The sequence below is a fragment of the Photinus pyralis genome, unplaced genomic scaffold (assembly GCF_008802855.1).
Source record: "Photinus pyralis isolate 1611_PpyrPB1 unplaced genomic scaffold, Ppyr1.3 Ppyr1.4_LG7, whole genome shotgun sequence".
Lineage (NCBI taxonomy): Eukaryota > Metazoa > Arthropoda > Insecta > Coleoptera > Lampyridae > Photinus > Photinus pyralis.
In genome coordinates, this window is record NW_022170738.1 from 4,079,521 (window position 1) to 4,103,506 (window position 23,986).

Consider the following 23,986-nt stretch of genomic DNA (forward strand, 5'->3'; position numbering starts at 1 on the left):
ATTCTGAGGTTCAAAACCATATTTCTGCATTACACTGCTAAGTTGGTCAAAAAATCTTCCAACGTTTACTTCATTGAAGTTGCATGCACGTGAATGCTGGTTGATTCGGGACTTCGAATAGAAAGGGTTGGATTTCGTTTCATAAAATCAGTAAACCAATCTCTACCAGCCATTTGAAATTCATGCCACTTATGGGGAAATTTTCGCTCATTTGCAACCGCATGCTAAATTTCGAACTTCTTTTGGGGTGAGGCCGTAAAAAATATTCGCTGATGATTTGAGATATTCTGCTAGTTCAGCCTCCAATTCCGCGGTAAACACTTTATTATGTGGTTTATAGCCCATCTGGGGATTTGCTATACAACAGCAAACAGTGCCGCTGTGTAATTGAAAAATGAATTGAGAATGTTATTTCTAGTTATATCTAATGTATTTCTCAGAATTCTGCGATTTTTTATGAGTTTGGCCCCACTACGTCGTCGTACAAACTAGAAGGCTGGCGAATCATAAGGCATTTTCAATCCGTGGTTGTTAAGGAATTTCCATACTTTAACCTTAATTATTTTTCAAATTGTGTTTCTCCTGATCACTATATTTTACAACCTTCTCCAAGTCCACATCTTGAATGCTTCCAGTCTTCTAATTTATTGAAAGCGGCTTTCAAAGGAAGTTTTTTTTTAACTTTATTTGATCAATTTTGCAGTTACTGACGAGGTTGCTTCAATGTTCTTGTCTCATTTTAAATTTATTTTCATTTGTGTTAAAATTAAATCGCTTAAAAGAAAAGCTTCTCATTTGCAAAATCTGTTCCCATGTTTGAGAAATCGGATTTTTTTATTTACAGTCTCTCACGATTGCGAGACTGCGATTGTTCGTACGAATTATTTGGCAGTTCATTTAACTGAATAATTGCGGATTGTTAAAATATTATTCAGTTGCCGTCAATTTAATTCATTTGTAAACAAAATCATAGTTGTTTTTACGGCGTCTTTGCGCAGTTCAAAATTAGTTTAAGCTACTCGTCCATCATGTAATATCACCATTTCCAATTTTTCCCACGCTTTTCAACATTTAAGGAACATGTAACAGTCGGAGACTTTTGGTGGTTATGAATCCAAAAGGTACGTGGAAGATTTTTGGTTTATTCCGGTCGAGGCCAGTAATGGATGGAGGACTGATGTGATATGATGGTATGGTATTTGTGACTCAGACGAACTTTTAGTGTAAGAGATTAGATAACATAGAAACCAGACATGGTTAGATTATAAGGGCATCTCGTATCACCACATAAAACTGCATGCATGTTGAAATATACACAAAACTGGTTCAAGTTTAAACCATAATGTATTGCTTTGTTTCGGATTATACCTATTATTTCTTTTTATCGAGCTCTTTTTCGTTTAAAGCCTCTTGGAGCTATTCTTTCCAAAATTTTTCCCCTAGTTTTTTAAAAAATGTGTAAAATCAAGAATTGTATTTTTTACTTCAATTTACTCTTTAATCGAGTTGAAAGGCATCAAGCGGCAACTTTGTGATGTTTCTATGACGAAAAATTCTGAGATGAACGCTTATAACATAAATGTTGGATAAAATAGCCTTGCATTTCACCTTGTAGGTATCTTACTACTACTACTAATTGTATGAATTGAATATGCTTCTATTCGAACAAGTTAGGAAAAATGAGTATGTCGTTATGCTCATGTACCCACACCTTGTCTTCAGATCAGACGTTTGTGGCAATATATTTGCAAAAATATTCCCCTGTGAATCGGATTCTCACGAATCGTATTTTAACAGTTCTTCTTTCGCATGTGTCATTAAGCATGAGAAAATGGCCGTATAAACTTTTTCACAAACAATATAGCATAACAACTTATTAAGTTCTTGTCAATTCACATAGTCAATATTGTCCCTGATTGAGTTATACCAAACATTTTTCATATCTAGATTCTTAATTAATGAGTTTAAACTTTGGTTTATTATTGATGAAACAAAATTCCAAATATCCTGAGAACGGAATACCTTAAGTTGTAATTGCGAATTGTGAACAAATCCATGAAACTTTTCCATCATTAAAATTTGAAGACAGTAAAATGGGAATTTTATTCATTTTTCCATCACTGCCATTAACAAACCTAATATTAAATATTGTTTTAGTAAATTATACTAGTAATGATAAAAAATCCCTTGCGGTTAGCCATATGAATATTTATAATTTCTTGTCCAAATTAGTTTTATTTCTGCTGCCATGGGAGGTTTTAAGTGTGTAGAAGAATTTCAATGCATTCACAATTGATCCGATTGGATAGATAAATGGTTATTAATCATTGCATACTTAATCCGTCTGCTATACCATTTTTATCAGTCGAAGGTCAGGATATTACAGTAGCCATTAAATTAATTGCACATTGTTCTGGTTAGCCAAACCAAAAACTACAGTCTAATTAGAATGAATATTTACATTACAATACATTAGTGTTGTAATTTCTAATAAATAAGTGCTTGTAATTGAATTCGCGGCGCGCGCAAAGACCCGTTTGTCTACGAAACGATCTAAGAAATGTACAATATTCATCACTTCACTTCACAGTAGTAAGTCTTGTGGTAATCGTCGTAGTCTAGTATGGATGTGTGTTTTACGTAGGTGATACGTTTCAGCACTTGGGACAAATTGATGGAGGAATCAGATACAGATAAATCCATACATTACTAGTAGGTGCTTTGGGCCGACGATTTTCACGTATGGTAAAAAGGCCTGCGAAATCCACGCTACCGATGTAAAAATTGCGGCAGTCCTCCCTATTACTATATTCGCACACAGCGCCTTTGCATGGAAAACGCTCTTTTCACGTCCTAATACAATATTATATTGTCAACAGGACACAATAAAAGTTATGAAGAAAAAAAAAGGCAATGATCGGGTAGCTAATGATAGAATATGCAAAGCTACAGTAAACTAGTAAACGCGCTGCACTGTAGATTCCGGAAAAGTCGCGGATACTGTCGATACGGTACTTACTTAACAGTGCGCAGGGGTTTTGTTAATTTGAATTGTAAATTCTCACCCATCGCCCGTGCCGGCTGGCTGGGTAACTCGCTGGCTCGCGGTAGTAAATGCGAGCCCGTAGAAGACCGCTTGTAAAAAGACGAGGCGCGTACATGTACCTATCGGGGCCGTTTAAAAACTTTAGGGACGGGGCTTCAAGATCTGGGGTCGGCGACATCCGGACGCCATCCCCGAGCGTGTTATACTAACCTAACTGCGCATATCCTTCTTCAGAGGTAACATGAAAGCCAAATCGCCATAATATTGGTAAAAAAACTGTTCAATAAATTTCCAAACAGCAATCTCTCACAACGTCAAAAAGCTTTAAACACGCATCAACATCATATCTACTATAATAGAGAAGGAATATTTGAAGAATATTTTAATTCGTTGTAGCGTCTCGTATGTTTTATATTTAACAATGTAAATAAACTTAAAAAAACTTAAAACTTAAACCTGGAGATTTTTCAGTTTTTCTTCCACAGTTTTGTGTCGTCGGAAAGATCTTGTCAACACGCACAACTCTTGCGTGGCGGAATTTTGTTTTTTTTTTCTTAGGGGCGAAATGAACCACTTTTTGCACGGTGCGCGATTCAATGGCGGATGTAGCAATCTAACAGTCGTATATTTAACATTGCGCTACTTATTTATGAATGAAAAAAGTAGAAATAATTAATAGTTCGGCATTTTTTATTTAAATGTTAATTGTGATTGGGGGAATGGGGTAATTCGGCTTATATACTTACTTATATATTGTATAATCAGCTAAATTGGCGGTATGTTGTAATGCTACATTAGTTTGACTGAAATGATGTAACTATTAAATATTGTACGGTAATTAAAACAATAAACAAAATTGGTTCCGGTTATTAAACTTCCTTATCTGTTAATACATAATTACAGTAAATGTACGTAACGCTCATGCTGCACTTTACCATTATTTTATTACTTGCTGCAATAGATAAATGATATTCCATAACTCATGGCATAAAACTAAAATTGAAGAACTCTGATTTTCTTTCATAAGGCCAGTTATATGATCGAATGTAACCATAACCAGTTTAGTGAATAATTACTATTGTGTATGCATATACGGTCTAAGAAGTAAAAAATTTGCTTACATATACGGAAGGTAACTATCGCTAATTTGTGGCATGTTTTTTTTGCTAATTTGCAACATCGTCGTCAGGTAACAATCTTTAGCGATGCGAACATGAAAGTCTCATTGACGCTTATCCGACAATTAACGCAATAATGAACACCTTACATCATATGTGCATTAATACTTGTATGTCATTTGTAAAAGAAGCAATTATTCGCAGATATGGTTTATCTCGTTTCAATTTATGCCACTTCACAAGCATGTAATGTATTTCATACAAACTCGGAATTATTCTAATTCAGTGGCCTGGCCCAAAGGCCAGGTCCGGATCGCGAACTTGTTTGGAACGGCCCGCAAAACAATTTTTAAGTAGTATGTAAAATACAATAAAATGCAGACTGTGTACTCCAACCAGGCCTTTCTTTGGTAATATTGCTCGTCTGCATGAAATTTCAAAGTGTACAAAAATTGCATTACTGGTTAAAACACAACAGTTACATCTTACAAGTTATTATTACGGAATGTCATTTTCTAAAAGCATAGGGATAGCGAAGGAACCACTATCCGGCTCGCGACGGACTTGAGAAAACCTAAATTGGACCCTGACCAAATATAATTGATGACCACTACTAATTCATTCGTTTTTAAAGATCAAAGAGATCTTGAATGTTGTGTGGACAAAGTTTAAACAATTAAAACGCCAATCACACACTCGCGAATTACCATCTGATTTTTGCATGGTATTACTTGTGTGTTCGCGAAGTTTGCCACAAATTACTGTTGTTGTACAAAATAGATTTGGTTGGCTGAACATACTTTTTTTGCTTAATGGCTGTATTTAAATAAAAGTGGTAATGGTCTAGGTAACTCCGTAATTAGACACTGTAGGTAACATTTACTTTCATTTTTTATTTAATTTAGCTATGACTATGGGTGTGCAGTATGAGAAAAAAGTGAGGCTTGGCTTGCGTATTCCAGAAAAGGTGTTTACTTATTTATTTTATGAACGTGGACTTATGAAAAGCGTAACAAATCTGCCATTAGTAGAAGTTTTCGATTCTAACCGAACGGCAAAAATAGAATGAGCCTAAAATGTTTCCTAACGAATGATTTTAATTTATTAAGTTAAATTAATAAAACAAAACGAAACAAAATATCCCTATTAAGGGATCTACCGTTCTCAAGTTGGCCAACTTAAGGAAAATTTGTTTGAGAACCTTTGAAAAAGCTTTCATAAACCTTTATTGGCAAGCTGTAAGAGTGTTTAAACGTGTCCTGAAGAGCCAGTCTTTATTAATCTTCGAGAGTCTACAAATCTACCCGTCCTTCTGTATTAATACCTCTTCGACCACGCTCACAGCGATGAAGTAGAAGAGTTTATTCATTAAAAACGTTCTTTTCCAAGATAAAATTAATGTGTCCAGGGATTTTTCGAAAATGTACATACATTAAGTATGACATTTCCATACGGTCTTATTGTAAGTATATGTATGCACTTTATTTCGTGACCGAATGGTGTAGAAGTCAATACATTGTATAATGTATAAATACACATAAAACACATAAAACGTAGTAGACAAAAACTATTGTATAATAATAAATTGAAGTAAAACATAATGGGAATGGGATCATGATATACAAACGACTATGATACGAATTTGTCACACATTTATACCTAATGATATTATCAGGTGGGTAAAAATACGCTTGCGTGGAGTAAAAAGCAAATGTCTCAAAGTATTTACTAATTTTGCTTTTACTGGTCCAGAGACTTGCTTTATCTCATTAGGCAAGTGATTTTATTATGATTTTTAAAATATTTGTCCAGTACTGTTGATTTTGAGGTCTCACTTCTAATTTTTTTGATCTGGTGTTATAGGTGTGAAAATCTGAATGTTGTCTTAGCAAATAAGGTCTTGTTCAATGGTTAAGTTGTGGGTCTGCCACTTAAGGTTATCATGAATATAGAGGCCTGGAATTTTGCACGACTTTCCTCCGCGCAATCTTCCTTCGTTCTCCGTCTCCTTTATTCCTCATCGCAACTTGTTCGCATCTTCTTTCTTTCCAAGTTCTCGTCTCGTCTGCTTCACTGGCTGTTCGTACCCATGCCCTTCTTTTACGCCGTCTTTCTTCGCGTCTTTCTAACCTACCTCTTCATTCACGTTTTCTTGATATCTTGAAAAAATTATCAAAGTTCTCGTGTAAGATCGAAGGTACTTCAGCGCATTGTTGTGTGGCAGATCAGTGTTTTATTAGCCAATATTGACTCCACCATCAATAAGATCGAAGGCTACCATATTCCCTTTGTCGGTACCCACCTCCGATGTTCCGGTCACCCGCAATTCGGGTTTGAAGTTTTGACTTGGTTGCACATGCGTTAATAGTTATTTACGTTATAAGTCCGGTAGGTTACTTGTAACAGTACGAGTTAGACATTATGGACGAGGCGACGTCAGGAGCCGAGTCAAGAATGTCTTAAACGAGTACTGTTACAAGTACTACCGGACGTATATCGTAACGTATTTTTTTCACTACTAGCGTCTGATGACATGATTATTAACCTTTTTTCCACTTGTAAAGTAGGCTTTCTCGGCATTTGTTCAAAGTGGTTAATAATTTTTTATTATTAACTAGTAGTCAATAATGAGAACTGTCACGCTGTCACTTTTAGAAAACACAACCCGAAATTTCGCTCAATGAACGTTTAGACAAGTTCTCTAAAACGAATAATTGCCACCATTCGCAATTTCCAGAGAAATTACATACCTAAAATTATCACATTTTGAAAAAATTCGAACGAAATTACTCTTTGAAAAATCTCAATGACAGAACAAAATACGGCCTGTTTGACTTGTACTTCCACGTACTTGATTGACATGTTAAATTAAGAAACAAACAATTCTGTCCAACCGTTAACTCTCTTATCAATATAATATGTTAATTTAGAGGATTTCAAGTGCTAGTAGTGAAAAAAATAGTATATATACCACGGTAGAGAAGTCTATTATTGCCTTCGCACCTTACACCCCTCGGCGCAAGCGCCTCGAGATGTAATCTTGGTGCTCAGGCAATAATAGTAGACTTCTCTACCTTGATATATAATGTACTATTATTTCATACTGTAAGTCTGTTTTGTATCATTATTTTCATTTCAAAGATTACAAAATTTCATCATATTGTAAAAATCGCATTACCTTGTTTCTGTGACAACGGCCGTTGCTATAGTTTGTAGTTTGTTGACAATTGAATTTTTTTCACTGAAAAATTGACGTTATAAACGTTGTGGGATGTTCCAATGTTCCCGATACAATCCTGTCGAAATCTCATGAAGCAACCGAAAAGTTGGTTCCTAAGAAGTCAGGCGCGCAAGGTATGAAAAAGAGTACTAAGTGTTTTGCCAATTGAGGAACGAACATGGGGCGAAACAAGTAGAGGAAAAAGTCATGTTGGCATACTTTTTGGACGCAGTAAGTTTTTGAATTGAGATTTTTTTGCCTGGGTTTCGGTGTTAAAGCGTCATGGAGCATGGAAAAGCTCATCGACGGCAGAAAAATACATCGAAGGCTCGGTAGAAGGAAAAGTTAAGATTGCCCGTATGATACAACTGATACAAGGCGGCGAAAATTTCATTGAAGTTTTACAGCAGAAGGAATCAAACATTACTAACTCGGCATTCAGTAATAACCCAGGCGTAGTGTTGAGGGCAATACAAATTGTTTCATTCCAATCAATGTTAATGTTTGAAATAAAGAATTACAGCCAAATTTATGTTGGGGTTTTTAATTAATTGTGTGAAGATGTCAAATTTGATGTATACAAATAACAGTCCGGTAAGTGTTGCTTAGCGACACTTACCGGCTCGGATGCTGTAATAACTCACCTACCGGACTCAAAATGATAGTGTAATCGAACATCTACCGGACAGTATGAAATAAACCAAATTTTTGACACTGCGCATGTGCAAAACCAAAGAATATCGATATGCACGGAATCCTTGGACCAAGTCATTTCAAATGAACCCTACATCGCCCAAATCGGTTCAGTGGTGTAGAAGCAATATGTGTGACGGACGGACCTCATATTTTTTAATCTTTGGAAGTGAATCCTTCAACTTTAAACTAGTTGACACCTTCAGATTTGTTGTTTGAAGGAATGATGTTTTAATAAAATACTTAGATTTGATGCATATTTAATGAAAAGTTTTTGATACCTTCCGTTGCTTTGAAAATCGGTCCTTTATATGTTAGCCCCCTCTGAATTTGGTGATAAGTAATACGGAATTATCGATCATCACTCATAATTGCCTATTTATAAATTCCAAATCAATCTAATTTGTCAAAAACCCTTGTGTTTTAATTAAATAAGTGTTAATTTCCAGGGTTACATTTGACGTAAAATTCATTTAAAGAAAAACAAGAAATTTATAGCCGCCGCCTGTGACTTTGCAATTACTTCCGATTGACCTTAAAGTGGTTTTGACCCAAAATATTTCTTCGGCAGACGAAAACGTCATCAATGAGTAGGTAAATTTGTACAACTCGTGAAACCCCTCCTTTCGCCTTCATTCCGTAATTCAAATGTCGTTAATTCTACGTCCCAAAGTTAATTTGTTCAAAGGTTTTCTTGGCGTAGAGGGGACTCTGCACTACTACTACTGCAAGGAAATTGGTGATTTGAACGGCAGTTCAGCTCAAAACCGCCGACGCTATTAAATCGTAAATTAAATCTACGCGCGCGGTTCAATAAAAGTGAATTGTGTATAAACGAAAGGGAAATAGATCATTTGCATAACCTACGACTACTTTCGAAACTTGTTGTGTGGTAAATTCTGTATTTACTAATTACCAAAGCCAAAAACGCAAGTTTGTGGATTTTCCTTTAAGAAGAAGACAAAAATGACCTAAACACCATGTGCAATTTTACAGTGAAAGTTTAGTTGTGTAACCGACAACTTTTACATTTCCTTTTATCTATTGATATACGTAATTCTCACATCAAGAAGATGCTTATAACGTAAGTAAACTAACATCTATGTGTAGTGGTTTACCTTCCCATACATAAACGCTATTACCTTGTTTCAATTCAGAAATTATATCTTAGATAATAATTAATCAGTATCGCGCATGAGAGGAATCTGTTTCAAATGTCACTGTGGCTATTAGATAAAAATTCAAAAAATAGGTACCTACCATCATCTGCATTCTCAGCGTTAACCTCAGTAAAAATAAAAATTAAAACCAGTCTTGTTGAGACACAGGTAGAGACGAAAAAAATTTTAATACAAGGACAACTACAACTAGGAGGTTAAAATTTCCATTACATTGCACTATTAACTGTAAAAAATATCCCTTAATCGAAAAGTATTCAACGTATCGTTAAACTTCAATTATCAAAATTGCAGTGTTCCTTATTGGTGATGTAAGTTTTAATATACTTAATTAATATTAAGTAGGTGAAACTAAGTAACATTTTACTTTTGGTTATACTTCATTACGCAATCAGGTGGCCGTCTAAACTTTTGTAACGAGCGATTTAGCTTCCATGTTAGGCATAAAATTTGGAAATGATGTATCAGTACTTATTTAATTACTCGTACATTCCATTGTCATTTAGGGAGATTATCATTTTCGGATGTTCCTACCAACTTCTGTACGCTACAGTAATGAGATATTGATTGGGACAAATTGTTTATTCCAAATGATTCACAAATTTGAGAGAAAATGGATTGTAATTTTCAATGACCACAAATAAGTGTGTCAAGAATGCTAAATTTTTAGGTAATTTGTCACTGTTAGTTGTAGTTTTACGCACTTACATCATGAAATTAAGTTTGTGACGCCACACTCGGAGGTTTAAAAATTGCGGAAAATGTACAGGATATTGGCAAATATTAGTAAATTATTGATTCAGTGTGTAGTGTGAAATCCCACTAATTTGTTACGTAACTAAAACTTGGAATTTCATGGATCCGCAAACTTCCAGCTACATATTCGTTATGTTAATGAACTAGACCCAAAATTTCGCAAAAAAGTTCAAATGTACGTTTTGAAGTAGAAGATGATTGTTCTAGATTAGTCTTTATGTTGTTGACAATAGGTGGTTGGGTCTTTAAAATGTTTTTGCCCCTAACCTGTGTATGATTTACGTGCTTTAATAGTAGCGAATAAGATGTTAAAATAATGGCAGGAACATTCTCATAAAACGTGCCACGATGTTTTATTACTACCACTGCCTATTTACCCCAGCGGTTAACGCCCGCTTTATCTTGCGGTCAAGATCCGTTGTCCTAAGTTTGTGTGAAAGCTCAAAAACACTCCTAAAAACCTTATTAGTGGTCTAAAATCACCATCCCATTGAAGTTCATTGGAAGGCTAGAACGGCCTGATAGCAGATACGAGCAATTCAAAGGTTATCTATCTGGGCTTTAATAAAATGCATTCTCTAGTGGATTAGCAAGTTTTATTACCCTTGACGTTAAAAAAAACACGAAAAAAGTACAACAAAAAATTGAAGGTTGCGTTTTGCGCAAGTTTAAATGTACTCTGTTGATTCATTTATTCTCAGTAACATATTTGAATTTATGTAAATAAATAGATCGTAATTATATTCCTTAATTTGTTTTAAAAAGTTGCTTAAGTTTACTAATTACCACGAAAAGTGGTACTGTATGAAAATCGTACAAAAACTGTACGTCTGTCTGTTCCAACGATAACTAAAAACGGCTCGAGCTATGAAGCTGAAATTTGGCACACGACGTAAGAAAGGATTTTGAACTTTCAGGGACAACCACCTGAGAGAGGATGAAAAGCGAGATGTGTTATATTTTTAGAAAGCTCTTATCAATAGCATTCCAAAAAATATGTTCACATGATGGCTTTTACATATACCCAAAAAGTTGGAAAACAATACATTAGAACTGTGGCACTGTGGCCACCATAAGGATGTCTATCACAGGGATCTCCCAAACCACGATTAGGGCTTTGAACGGAGGTGCACCATCCTGTTGAAACCAACAGTTTTGGACTTTTGTTTTTTCCTTGTAATCCGTACATCGTTGTATTAGTAATAACTCTCACAGCGGTGTCTTGTAGAGCCCAAAAAGTGGCAAAACGAGTGGCAATGAGAAAGTGTTTTTTGTAAATTTTTTTGTATCTGCTGAAATAACAGATAAAATAAAAACAAAATCGGCAAACTTTGGGGTTTCTGGCATATCTTCGGAAGTCATCGGAATTTTCTCTAATTTGACGATTTTCGTATTTTCTCGTTTCCGAGATCCCCTAATATCCTTACCTTGGACACAGTGTATACCTATCTAAAAGTATTCTGGTTCTTGTAACAGGGGCTAAATTTCATTACTTCAATTTCCCAAAATTTTCAAAACTAGATTTCCGAAGCTCTAAAAATTGCGCTCTTATAAAATAAGTACGATCTGCAGTAGTTTTTCACGACATTTAGAATTGTGATTCTTTTAAAATTTATAATTCTCAATTTTAAATGGTTTTAAATCTGTAAGTCGTACAAGATCCTTTTTTTTAATTTTAATTTAAAACACATTTCACAAATAATTTCAACACTAACAATATTCAGAGTAAATAAAAAATCTCTTCTAGCTTGAAAGACTTGTTGAAAGATTCCTTAATACAACTTGCATTCCCTCTTTGAATAGCGGTACTAATCTGTTTTAAATTAAATTAAATGATTGTCGTAGGTTTTAAGTTTAATTAAAGCTGATTTAGAAACGTATTTAAATTTCTAGAATTTGTAAATAGTGTAACTTTGCCAGTTAATTCCACATTATTTTCGTTCTGGGAAAACGAAATAAATGATACATTCGAGTGGTACATATAGATTTTGATCTAAAGCCCCAAATTTTTCGTATTACCACAGATTTTTGTTACACATGGTGACTCAGAATCCCATCATGTAAACCACCTGAAATTTTGTATCATTCATTGTCAAAAACGTTTAGTTGAATCCAAATATATTCAATATGGCGGTCCTTTTGTACAAAGAACCCATATCAGCTTCGACTTATCCCATGAACAGTTTTTTGGGTACTTAAGAAATCAGTTACATTAATTAATTTCACACAGTCTGAATTTTTATAGCAGTGAAATCAAAAAGATAATTAATCGTAATAGCCTAGTCATAAAATGTATGTCGATCTATATACGGAGCAGATATAGACACGTATTTTGAATGCAGTAATGATCAGTTTCTGTCTTGAGTTCATCGTTACTTCCCGCTATTGAAATATCGTGATCAACCGTGTTCATCAATATCTATAATAAAAATGCGCATCACACGAAAGCTATTCTACCATGGCTATGATCGTGATTTTTTGGAGTAATCCTTGTTTTTTAAAAAAACTATTTGACACCTCACTAGATTGACTTTTCAAGTATAAATCGACACGTTTACAAAAAAATTGACCACAACAGTGGAACTGTATCTGTTTCAAAATGAAAATGTAGTGCCCAGTACATTGTACGATGGAATAGTATATTACATTAGGAGTCCGGAAAGCAGGCCTTTTCCGTGCGCGCGTGGCAAATTTCCGTGTGAGGCGTAGCCGAACACGGGAAGTCATGCAAGCACGGAAAAAGCATTTCTGGACGTGTAATGAACGATATTTTTTATTATACTTCTTTTAAATCGGTAACATAAAAAACAACAAACTCGCTAACATTTTTATTTTGTAACAGTTATAGAAAATGCGTTTTCATGGTTACTCTCAAATCATTTCAAAGGCGATTTGTTTAATTAGTTTATTTCAGATAAGGTTGACGAAACGTCAAAAAATGTCACAAAATCTCAAAGAAGTTTATCTAAATATTCAAACATCTACGAATTAAAACGCAAAATACTTACATATGAAACATTACAACGCATATAGAATTTCTGAAAATTAGTTTACTTCCCTGTGAATTTGTATTTTAAAGCAATATTTTGGGTATTTATATTCAGCGCACGGAAAGAATCAAAGGGACCGGGAAAAGTTTTTCCGTGCGCTAGCCTGGAAAAAGCCAGATACCATTATTTCTAATACAGGTGTAAATAAGGTGATTTCAATGAAGTATATTAAAAAAATATTTCTATAAAGACAACTATAATAAATGTCACCGATTAGTTTGCCACCTTGTTTCCGCTTTGAACAATGGGCAAGTTTATATTGTTAATTGCATTTTATTTTAAAAATAAATTGTTATTATATTTCTAGTAATTTCTGTAAAATTCTCATTCTCATAACATTCCATTCTAGCCTCAATTATTCTAAAAAATTAACCAACTCTGGGCATGATGGGTTTTTTAAATGAACTGGTTACCGGTATAATATGAGATTACAATACAAATCTAATGGTTTTTCCTATCGTTCTTTAAAAAATGCCTAATGATGTACGGGCATTTACATATTCGGCCAGTCACCTTTGGCTTCACCGTAACTTTGCTCGATAAAGTATACTTTCTCTTTAGCGTGGTGCAGTTTTTTAAAAACACGTCATTTCGATACGTAATTGCACTTTTTTTTAACTTAATAACAAAGATGAATTAATACATTCCACGAGATTTTCCAACCTGTTCCTCTGAAATGAAAGTAAGATTTAATTTATTATATCGCTCGTAAGTATTACAGCATTTTATTAAGATTTTTAATCAAGTAACGTAACGTCGTAATAAGTTAAAAATTATGTACGGTGAAGTGGTCAGCGTAAGAGAAATTTTTAATTCTTGTTTAATGGTAGAAAACATCTTCGTGGTAAAAATTAATGAAATAGAGTACTGGTATTTAATGATGCAAATGATTCGGGGTCATTACTCCTTTAACAAGTGCAATTTATTTGGTAAAATGGTCATGACACGTATCTCAAGATCCTGTTTGCATAATAGAAAATGGTAACAATTCATTCAGCATTAATTTCTAATTCTTTTAAAATCGTTTCTATGTATTGACCTTTGAAAAACTCAGAAATATATGTTACACTTTGTGATAAAAGATTAGTTATAACTGTATGATTCAGTAACCTTCACATATTTCACTTTTTGACTTATTCGAATATTTTTCCTTAGTTCATTCTCATTTACAATATGGTGTAATTTTATGGGGTAATTCTTCCAAAGCGCGCAAGACTTTTTTATTGCAAAAAAAATAATAATTCGTGTCATTGTAAATGCTGACTATCGTGCACGATCTATTGTAAAAAAATTAATTATTATGACTCTTCCATCTATTTTCATATATTACACCATATTGGAAATTCATAAAAACAAAAACAATTTTGAGACCAAGGACTTCTCTCACAACTATTCTACACGAGGACCAAAAAAAAGTAAAAACGCCCTATTTGTAGATCTAAAAATAACAGTGTCAGGGCCGACGACAATAGCGTTCCTGATTTTATCAAACCTTACAATTTTTTCAATTTAAAAGAGTCGTTAAATTTATAATACAAAACCTTTGTAGACAACATAACAAAATAACTAATAATAACTATAATAACAAACAAAAATTACCAAATTCTCCGCTTTCACAAAAAAATCTCGTATATAATTCGTTACGAAAGATGTCTTTTAGTCACTAGACATGTTGTCCAACTCGGCTTTGTCTCGTTGGACAATTTTCACGTCGCGTGCTTAAAAGACACTCATTTCGCAACTTATTGCTATTAATCATTTGCAAATGATAAATGATTGCATGTTAAGCCATCATTTATAAAGAAATATAAGTGGTCCAAGGTTAGACCCTTGTGGAACACTTATTGTCACTTATAATTGCACAAGAGGTTTTGTATTTTACCGAGTAAATATGGGTTGTTTAGGTAATGAAAATCTGTTGCCTAGCAATTAGACGAGAAAAACTGTCAACCAATAAAAATGCGACACCGCAGGTTGAATTGTCGCAATAATTGGATAAAAAAGACACTAGCCCATTGCAGCGTTGTTCCAGCCCCTGTATTTAGCGAAATCTGTATATAACTCTCGCCAGGAAAGATTGCCGGTCACAGAACACTTGATCTCGACCTACAATCTCTGTTTTTCGTAAGGTGCTAACGATTTCCGGGATAGTATCGTGTCATTGTTGAACGAAAAGACTTTTTGTTCAACATTCGCATGATCCTATTCCAGAAGTCGCTCGCATCTTAATACAAACAAAGATTGTAAATCGAGACAAGGTGTGCTGTGACCGGCAATCTTTCCTGTCGAGAGTTATATATAGTATCAACATGGCCAAGGTTTCTGTGGTGTAGTGTGTAAAGTAGGTTAAATCGATACCTACGTTTTTCGTATACGACAGAGCATATAAGGATCGTCTTAATTTTTGTGCAGTTTATGCCATGTGGCTGCGGTTAGTATGTACAACCAAACTAGATTGATAATTTTCCAGTGCGAATTTTAATATCACAATCATGGGCCTGGGTACCACCTCGGTTTACTTGACAGAAATTGCTAGTGGTGGTTTTTGTCAGTTGGATTCTTTCCCAGATTTTCTCGTAATCAGCGTCTAGTTTCAGAGATTTTCGCGAGATTGTCATCTGCGTTTCCTAGGTTTACTCAATTAAATTCAGTTCACATTTTAATAAAACTGCCCAACCATGAAAGAAACAGTATTCGTTGAGGGCCATAAATTTGGGGCGATGTTCTCTTGTCCACGGTTTTCCACCCCAGTAGCATTCCCATGAACGCTGGGTTGTCTTGTTCAAGAAATAACTTCTGTTAAGCAGAAAGAGGTTAATTCGTTTCAATAAATTGTTACTGCATACCTTCAGAAATGAACAAAAATTCTTTACGGTAGATAGCAGGTAGTTTGTGTCTCGTAATTTTCTTAGAAAACCAAATAGGTCTTTACGTGCAATCTCGAATATTGTCAATGATTCATAAAACCTTGTTTTTAATTATTTGCCTAACAAAAACTTTCTAGTAGGCGTTACAAAAGTTTGTAATTAGCGCTACACTATGCCCTACTTATCCTGTGATTAGTGACATAGATGTTCTGTTAAGTGACGTAACACTGATATTCAGAAGATAATATGCACTTATACTTGTATTGAAAGTGGTTGCGTGAATTTCGATCATGTGTAATCGACGATCGGGTATTGTATTACCAACGAAAAGAAAAGTTCTTCTGTTATTGCATTAATTATAATAGGCAATTGAACAGTGCAAGTGCAAATGTCAAGCGGGTCGTGTATTGTTTGTGTATATTTTTTGTATTAAAATGGATAAAATCCCAAGCTATTAAATTAGTGGTAGATAAAGTAGAGTATATTACTCGCAATAATTTCTATTATACTCTTGGAATTTTACTCCTCAGTTCGTAAATATTCCTGGAGAATAATAGCTATCATTATTGACTCGTGATATAATCCTCTATTATGAGTCCTTTAAAGTTTAAATATGAATAACAGCTCCCTAGAAGTCACAACTACTTCGGATGTCAAAATTTGATTAAGGCATTCGCTTTTCGGCATTTTCGTTAGAGATTGGCATTGACCGAATTTGGGAGGAATTAAATTTTATTTATTTTAAAGAATTGGAACTGAACTAACACCAGGCTACTTTGGATATCGCAATTGGATCAAAGTTAGGAAGGAGAAGGAGGGAAAAGGAGCTTCATCAGATACAACTTTACCCAAAGTGTAGCCCAAATCTGTTATTCATCGAAGCTCTACGTAAATTGTTCATGCAGATCTAACTACTCATATCTTATGGCAAATTTCTGTTGCATTCCACGCCAAAAACCATGAATTTAGAAAACAAATTTGAAAAGCTTGGTCAGGAAAAATCCGAAGTCTGGTATTTAACTTCCTATTTCTTAATTCGTAAGGAATCCTTGAAACAAAATGTCGTATAGATTACTTAAATTTTCAATAACTATTGAGCAGGCTTCCAGAAATGTCATTAGGCAATCACTTAAATCACGTGTTTAAAAGGTAATATGGTTTTTTCGATTCGTAAATGAATCATAATGATAGCTGCCACAAACTAATGGCAAGTAAATTATGAATTACCAGAATTTTACATTCCGTTACAATATCCATAATTTATAAAGGATCCAATTCCGTAATCCAACATGTGTATTTTAGATATTTCATAACGCGGAAATGGTTCAGTGCATTTAATAAAATATTGGAACTTTGAAAGTCACGGTTTCAAGAAAACCAACTTAGTTTATATAATTTTGGTTGTGTGATTACATGTTTTATTGCGCTTTTAAGTTAGAAGACATTCTATCATGGCAAGTTACATAATTATTTATGAAACGTAATTAGTGTAAGTATGCATGATTTCCAATTCAAAGAATTGCATGTGCCTAATGACGGAGTAGGATATTAGGTTGTGAAAAGGTTACTTAGCCAATTTGGAAATTAATGAACACGTCTTTTGTTACAAAGTGAGGCCTTCAAATCGATCTAGTCCATTGGAAGCGTCTTGGAGAGTTTTGACTTGCACACGCCTAGTTAAAAAAAATCATCTTTTTTCTGGCATTGAGCCTAAAGAAATGGAAATTACCATCTGCAGGGCTAGCACATCGGCAAATACTTTCCGTCTTCCTTGTGGAAACCTTGATTTTGCAATGCCATGAGTTAGGGTATACCTAAAACGCAGAAAAGGTGCCTCAACGTACTTCAGAATTCGGCGCGACGCGACGTTGAGAAACCGTAAGGTCAAAGATTTGTTTTCTAATAGTACCTTGAATGTGTATATGCAACAACAAAATTAGCCATTTTACTTGTTTCACCGTTACCCACGTTGTGGAGGTCCAACTTAGATTTTAAATCGTGTGATCAAAACTCGTTGATTTAATTCGGCTGTATAATGAAGTAGTTGAAGTAATTTCGTCATTACGTTCATTACATAAATCTACTTTCAATTTTCTACAATCAATATAATTGGATATAAATAATAGATAGACCACGCTTTTTAAATCAAGAAGATATCGTGTTGCAAATTAATTTTGTAACAGCAATCCAATGCAAAAAGTGAGGTAGTAATACTACCTGCATTGTTTGTACACAAAGTAGTGACCTACTTAAATATTACATATTTTGCAACTAGAAATAAGAAATTTAAACGTGCTGTTTAATAACATAAACAAAAGAGGTAAGCCCGCGTAGTTAAACGTTTACGTTAATGCCGATCAGTTTGCATAATTTTGAATTCTCCTAAAAGAAAAGGGGAACAATGGAACATTACATGAACGCATAATTTGCAAATTTTTGTCACGTAAAGCGATGTGAAGACCTCGACGTGCTTGTTGTAAAGATATTGCTTAATCGAAACGTGAATTACTATTATGTCATTTGTAAAGGGACAGTTTTGCCAATCAAAAAATGTGTAACATTGATCATTTGCAATTCACAAATCTATAGGTCCATTTCTCTTGTTACAGTGAAAATACCGCAATGGGAGATAGGGTTGAACCTGTACCGTCAAACATTCCTAGTCCAGATTTAGTTGGTGTAGCCATAGACCGACCGCCCCAGTTGCAACACCAACAGTCATCAGTATGGGTACGAAGACAACAGGCCGTGTGCGTACGCCATGCTTTTAAAACATACGGATCAAAAAAGAATCCTAATCATGTACTTAGCAATCTCAACATGACAGTTGCCAAAGGAACAATGTAAGTTAATTGAAAAATGGCGAGGTTCTTACAAAACCAAACTTTTCCAGATATGGTTTACTAGGTGCATCTGGTTGTGGTAAAACTACTTTGTTATCGTGTATAGTCGGTAGGCGTAGACTAAATACGGGAGAGATATGGGTGTTGGGTGGAAAACCGGGTACGAAAGGTTCGGGGGTTCCCGGAAAGAGAGTGGGATATATGCCACAGGAAATAGCTTTATATGGAGAGTTTTCGATTAGGGAAACGATGATGTATTTCGGATGGATTTTTGGCATGGGGACATCCGAAATAAACGAACGATTACAATTTTTGCTCAACTTTTTAGATTTGCCCAGCCAAAGTCGTTTAGTCAAAAATTTGAGGTAAGGTCCATCCAAACTTCCACATAGGATTAACGGTTTGCGATTTTCAGTGGTGGTCAACAGCGTAGGGTTTCCTTCGCCGTGGCGCTTATGCATGACCCCGAATTGTTGATATTGGATGAGCCCACAGTTGGAGTTGATCCTTTACTTCGGCAAAGTATTTGGAATCACTTAGTACAAATTACAAAAGATGGAAATAAAACTGTTATCATCACCACACATTACATCGAAGAAGCCAGATCTGCTCACACTGTAAGTAATCAAGCAAAATTGTTAATCTACTAAGACGTATTATTCTCCAGATAGGACTAATGCGCTCAGGCAAACTTTTAGCAGAGGAGTCACCGCATGTTCTTTTATCAATGTATGGATGCCAGTCGTTGGAAGAAGTGTTTCTGAAACTTTCCAGAAAGCAAGGACAAACTAATAACACTGCGGATTCCAATATTAGTAACAATATTAGTCTAGCAACTATGAACTGGGGCAAGAAAGATTCGATCTCTGTTACCGAGGAAAGCGGAGTTGTAGGCCTTAATTTCCATCAAAGTAAAGAAGTACTGTTACAAGACGGAAGTCTCTTAGAGGTACCACTTTACTCTACGCGCATCGGTATTGCTAATGAATATTTTAGATAAATGGCGGAACATCACTAACACCACCAAAGTCACCTACCACTGAATCATGTGATAATTGCTCTGATTGTTTGCACATTACCACCGTGGGAAAAATGCGAGCGTTACTTCAGAAGAACTTTTTAAGAATGTGGAGAAATGTGGGAGTTATGTTGTTCATCTTCGCGCTACCCGTAATGCAAGTGATTCTGTTTTGTATGGCTATAGGCAGAGATCCTACCGATCTGAAACTCGCAATCGTTAATCATGAAATGAGCTACGTCAATATGTCATATCAAAACTGTAAATATCAGCCGGGCTGCAAGTTTAGCAATCTCAGCTGCAGATATCTAGAAAATTTAAATAATAACACAATACATAAGCTGTATTATCCCGATCCAGAATCGGCGGTCGATGCAGTTAGGGAAGGGAACGCTTGGGGTGCACTTTATTTCACGGAAAACTTTACCGACGCGTTAGTGGCGAGAATGGCACTGGGAAAGGATGCAGACGAAGAGACCTTGGACCAAAGTGAAATACGGGTGTGGCTAGATATGTCCAGTAAGTTACCAGTGTATGTAAATTTATTGAGACTAACGCTTCTTTTACAGATCAACAAATCGGTGTCATACTTCAAAGAGATCTGCAGCTTTCGTATCAAGACTTCGCCAGAGAACTCCTAAAGTCGTGCAACCAAAATCCCAAGATTGCTGAAATTCCTATTTCGTTCAAAGAACCACTTTATGGATCCACGGAACCGTCCTTTACAGACTTTGTTGCTCCAGGTGTAATTTTAACGTAAGTATCTTTTTAATTTCAACGACGATATACTGATCATTCGATTTTTAGCATTGTGTTCTTCTTAGCTGTAGCTTTGACTTCATCGGCGTTGATTATCGAGCGTATGGAAGGTTTACTAGATAGATCCTGGGTTGCTGGTAAGTTACATCTATGCGAGCTTGCGCTGACTCACATTTGTTCATTTAAAGGTGTTACTCCGGCCGAAATTCTATTTTCACATGTGGTTACGCAATTCGTAGTTATGTGTGGTCAAACGGCTCTAGTGTTAATATTCATGATTTTGGTTTTTGGCGTGGAATGCAAGGGAGATATCGGATGGGTCATAGTTTTAACGATTCTTCAAGGGCTGTGCGGAATGTGCTTTGGTTTTGTAATTTCAGCAGTCTGCGAGTTGGAAAGAAACGCTATACAGCTCGCCCTTGGCAGTTTTTACCCAACATTACTACTCAGTGGCGTTATTTGGCCAATTGAAGGAATGCCAACAGTCCTTCGTTATATATCTACGTTTTTACCGTTAACGTTGGCCACAACATCGCTTAGATCAATTTTAACAAGAGGATGGTCTATTGTAGAAAAAGACGTTTATTTAGGTTTTATTTCAACGACGATATGGATTGTACTGTTTCTTACGATAAGTTTATTGGTTTTAAGGTTTAAAAGAGGATGATATGTTTGCGGACAGATTTTTTGTATGCGGTGCTGACTATGCATACAGTTTTGTACCTATTTGTAAAATAATAAATATTGGATGACTTATTTAATTTTTGAGCATTTTAGTTAATTTATAATAAATATGTTTTAATATGTTATTCTTTTCTTTACGGGTAACTCTTTTTTTAGTGAATTGTTTACCAATGTTTCCTGTCAAACTCATGGCCCCCTCTCATAAATTAGCAACGAATACTTGAATCTATCCCTGATCGTAAAATAGATTTCTTTTATTTAATCCAAGACTATCATCCGAAAACTTCACCAGGTCATTCAATGATCAGGTATAAATATTATGGATTTGTAATTATCTGTCCACCTTATCAGCAATATGAAGTTATACAGGGTGTTTCCAAATTCGCGCATTCGGACTATGGGATGGTGTTATACGACAAAAACTGAACAAAAAGTTCCTCTACCAGTTTTCCAGCAGATCGCTATTTTTCGAGCTACCACCGTTTTAAAAATCTCTGCCCCCCTACGCTGCGCACTGGTTAAACTTAATAATAACACATTTTTAAAAACAAAAGAAGGTTCAAAATAAACTATAATTATGACGAGTACGTAATTACAACAGTTGTTCAAACGTCGATTATTCAAGCCTCAAGTGGCATCAGCATATCGTAATATTTCCGATTTGAATAATTACCGGCCATTATTTCGCAATTTGAATTGTACGATAATTACAGTAAATTGATTTGAACTATCTTTTGTTTTCGGGCATTTTCATTTTCTGATTTTTCGAACGACAACTCGAAAAGTGCCGGTCTGGTCAAAAACTGGTAAAGGAAGTTTTTATTCAGTTTTCGTTGTATAACACCATCCCACAGTCCCTGTGCGCGAATTTCGAAACACCCTGTATAGGAACGAACATCGACGTATGTTATATTAGGTTGTAGTACAGAATAGTGCCCCCACGTCCCCCAAATTGAAATGTACACTCTTAAATTACTTGCCTGTCCCCGCAAATTTTTTGTGTGCATTTTGTGACATCAAGTCATGACCTCTTTCATTATTATATTTATTTTCAATCTTAAACTGAATATAAAAACGTGCCCTGAATAATACAATAAATTATCAAGAATGATGAATACAACTGTACCTTTCCGGTTTTTCTGCTATTGAATGTTTGTGATAATAACTTCATGTCGATTTGCTGCGTTCTCTGTTTTTGCAAAAATGCCATTTGCAATTACACCTTAATTTAATATAATAATATTAATAAGAGCAAGGATAGTTTAAAACGTCACATTTTATCACAGTACTTTCAAAAATATTAAATGTGATCCGTGCACGTTGAGTAGTGGTTTGGATTAATCTTGTAAAGTTGAGCGTTTTGTAGACAAATTGGGTTTGAATATGCTACACATTTGGAATTTTGAGTTGAACAATGTCAATAAATTACGCTACAATTGATAACGTGTGCCTAAAGCGTCACATATTAACACAACCTTCTCAAAAATTTGATTTGTGATCAGTGTAATTACGCTACTCACGATCATCATAACCATGGTATAATAAAAAATCCAGGAAGAAAGAGCTAACTTCACTTTATGCCAAATTAATGTCTTGTCCTGTCAAATATACCAAACGAGCTCCTGGGCATGGCTTGGTTTAGCATTACGTATTATATGGGTAAAGCTCGGGTAAAGCTCAAGGTTACTGTAATATACCAACCTTGGGTAAAGCTATGTTCATTTTGAAATTCATGCAATTCGGTTCATAACTGACGGAGATATAAAAAGGTCTTTCCGTATTTTTTTGGCCTACATTGCGAATTCACGACCGAAACATATATGTACAGCACAAATATAAATTGATTGGGGAAAATAACATCTTGTTTTATTAACAAATAACCCTTATTCACTTTCTTAATAATAAACTTTAAAATTTGCTTGTAATCCTATAGTTCGTTTCACCAATAATTTAACATTTCTCATTAGGTCGTTAAGTAGCGGGAATTCCCACTGCAACATTTAAAAGAATAGGACAATAGCCCCCATTTAACTAAAAGTCAGCGGTTCTCAATAAAATTTTAATGTTGCAAACGCCAAATTGTAGTGCTCGTATCATTATCATCATCAGGTGTTAAAAATATAAACGAAAACTAAGTAACTTTTGTAGAATTAACTTGCTGTATGCACTGTGAGCAACAATCTGGATACGTTGCGGTACTATTACCTTCTATAATCTGAGTACAATTTTTATCCTCCAATCGGGTGCATCTAAAATTAAACCGTTCATTATAGTAGTACTGTATCAAGCATGATTCAAATTGGAAAAGCGGTTAAATGGATACCTACCCCATGTACAAAATTCCCTTGTCACCACAAATTGCCTGCGTACAATCTTTCATTGGTCGAAATTCCCCCTTTTTCATGACTTCCATCTTAGGGTCAACACTGTGGCATTCGTCAACAGTTTCTAAAGCAATATGTGATTACAGAAGCAAGAAAAAGTATTCAACACCTTTTGTAAAATTAATGTATTCCAAAGCATACCAGCTGAACACTTTAGGAATTAAAACCACTAGAAGCGTCCACAGAAGTAGTAATTTCATAGTTTAATAATTTCGAACTCAAATTTATCAACAAATCGATGTTAATTTAGTGAATCTTTACAACTGGGTTAATAGAATGTTTGCTAATATGTTTGGAGGTCACCGCCGATAACGTTTGAAGATAAACATTGATTGATGCGAGAGTAACAGTAGGCTTACATCATCACGTC

General features: G+C 35.0%; 2 protein-coding genes across 2 annotated transcripts; one reads left to right on the plus strand and one right to left on the minus strand.

Moving 5' to 3' along the window:
* The first annotated feature begins 8,782 nt into the window (after positions 1-8,782).
* Positions 8,783-21,309, plus strand: LOC116175981 (ABC transporter G family member 20-like). Its single transcript, XM_031494380.1, has 9 exons — positions 8,783-9,161; positions 18,538-18,771; positions 18,822-19,136; positions 19,187-19,388; positions 19,439-19,720; positions 19,768-20,308; positions 20,359-20,545; positions 20,597-20,685; positions 20,737-21,309. Exons 1-9 carry the CDS (start codon positions 9,151-9,153, stop codon positions 21,213-21,215), a joined length of 2,340 nt encoding a protein of 779 aa, XP_031350240.1. The 5' UTR covers positions 8,783-9,150; the 3' UTR covers positions 21,216-21,309.
* A 1,968-nt stretch (positions 21,310-23,277) lies between these two features.
* Positions 23,278-23,936, minus strand: LOC116175367. Its single transcript, XM_031493440.1, has 3 exons — positions 23,726-23,936; positions 23,560-23,680; positions 23,278-23,481 (listed from the first exon to the last, which is right to left on the minus strand). The coding sequence occupies exons 1-3, from the start codon at positions 23,814-23,816 to the stop codon at positions 23,364-23,366; spliced, it is 330 nt and encodes a 109-aa protein (XP_031349300.1). The 5' UTR covers positions 23,817-23,936; the 3' UTR covers positions 23,278-23,363.
* Between the last annotated feature and the right edge of the window lie 50 nt (positions 23,937-23,986).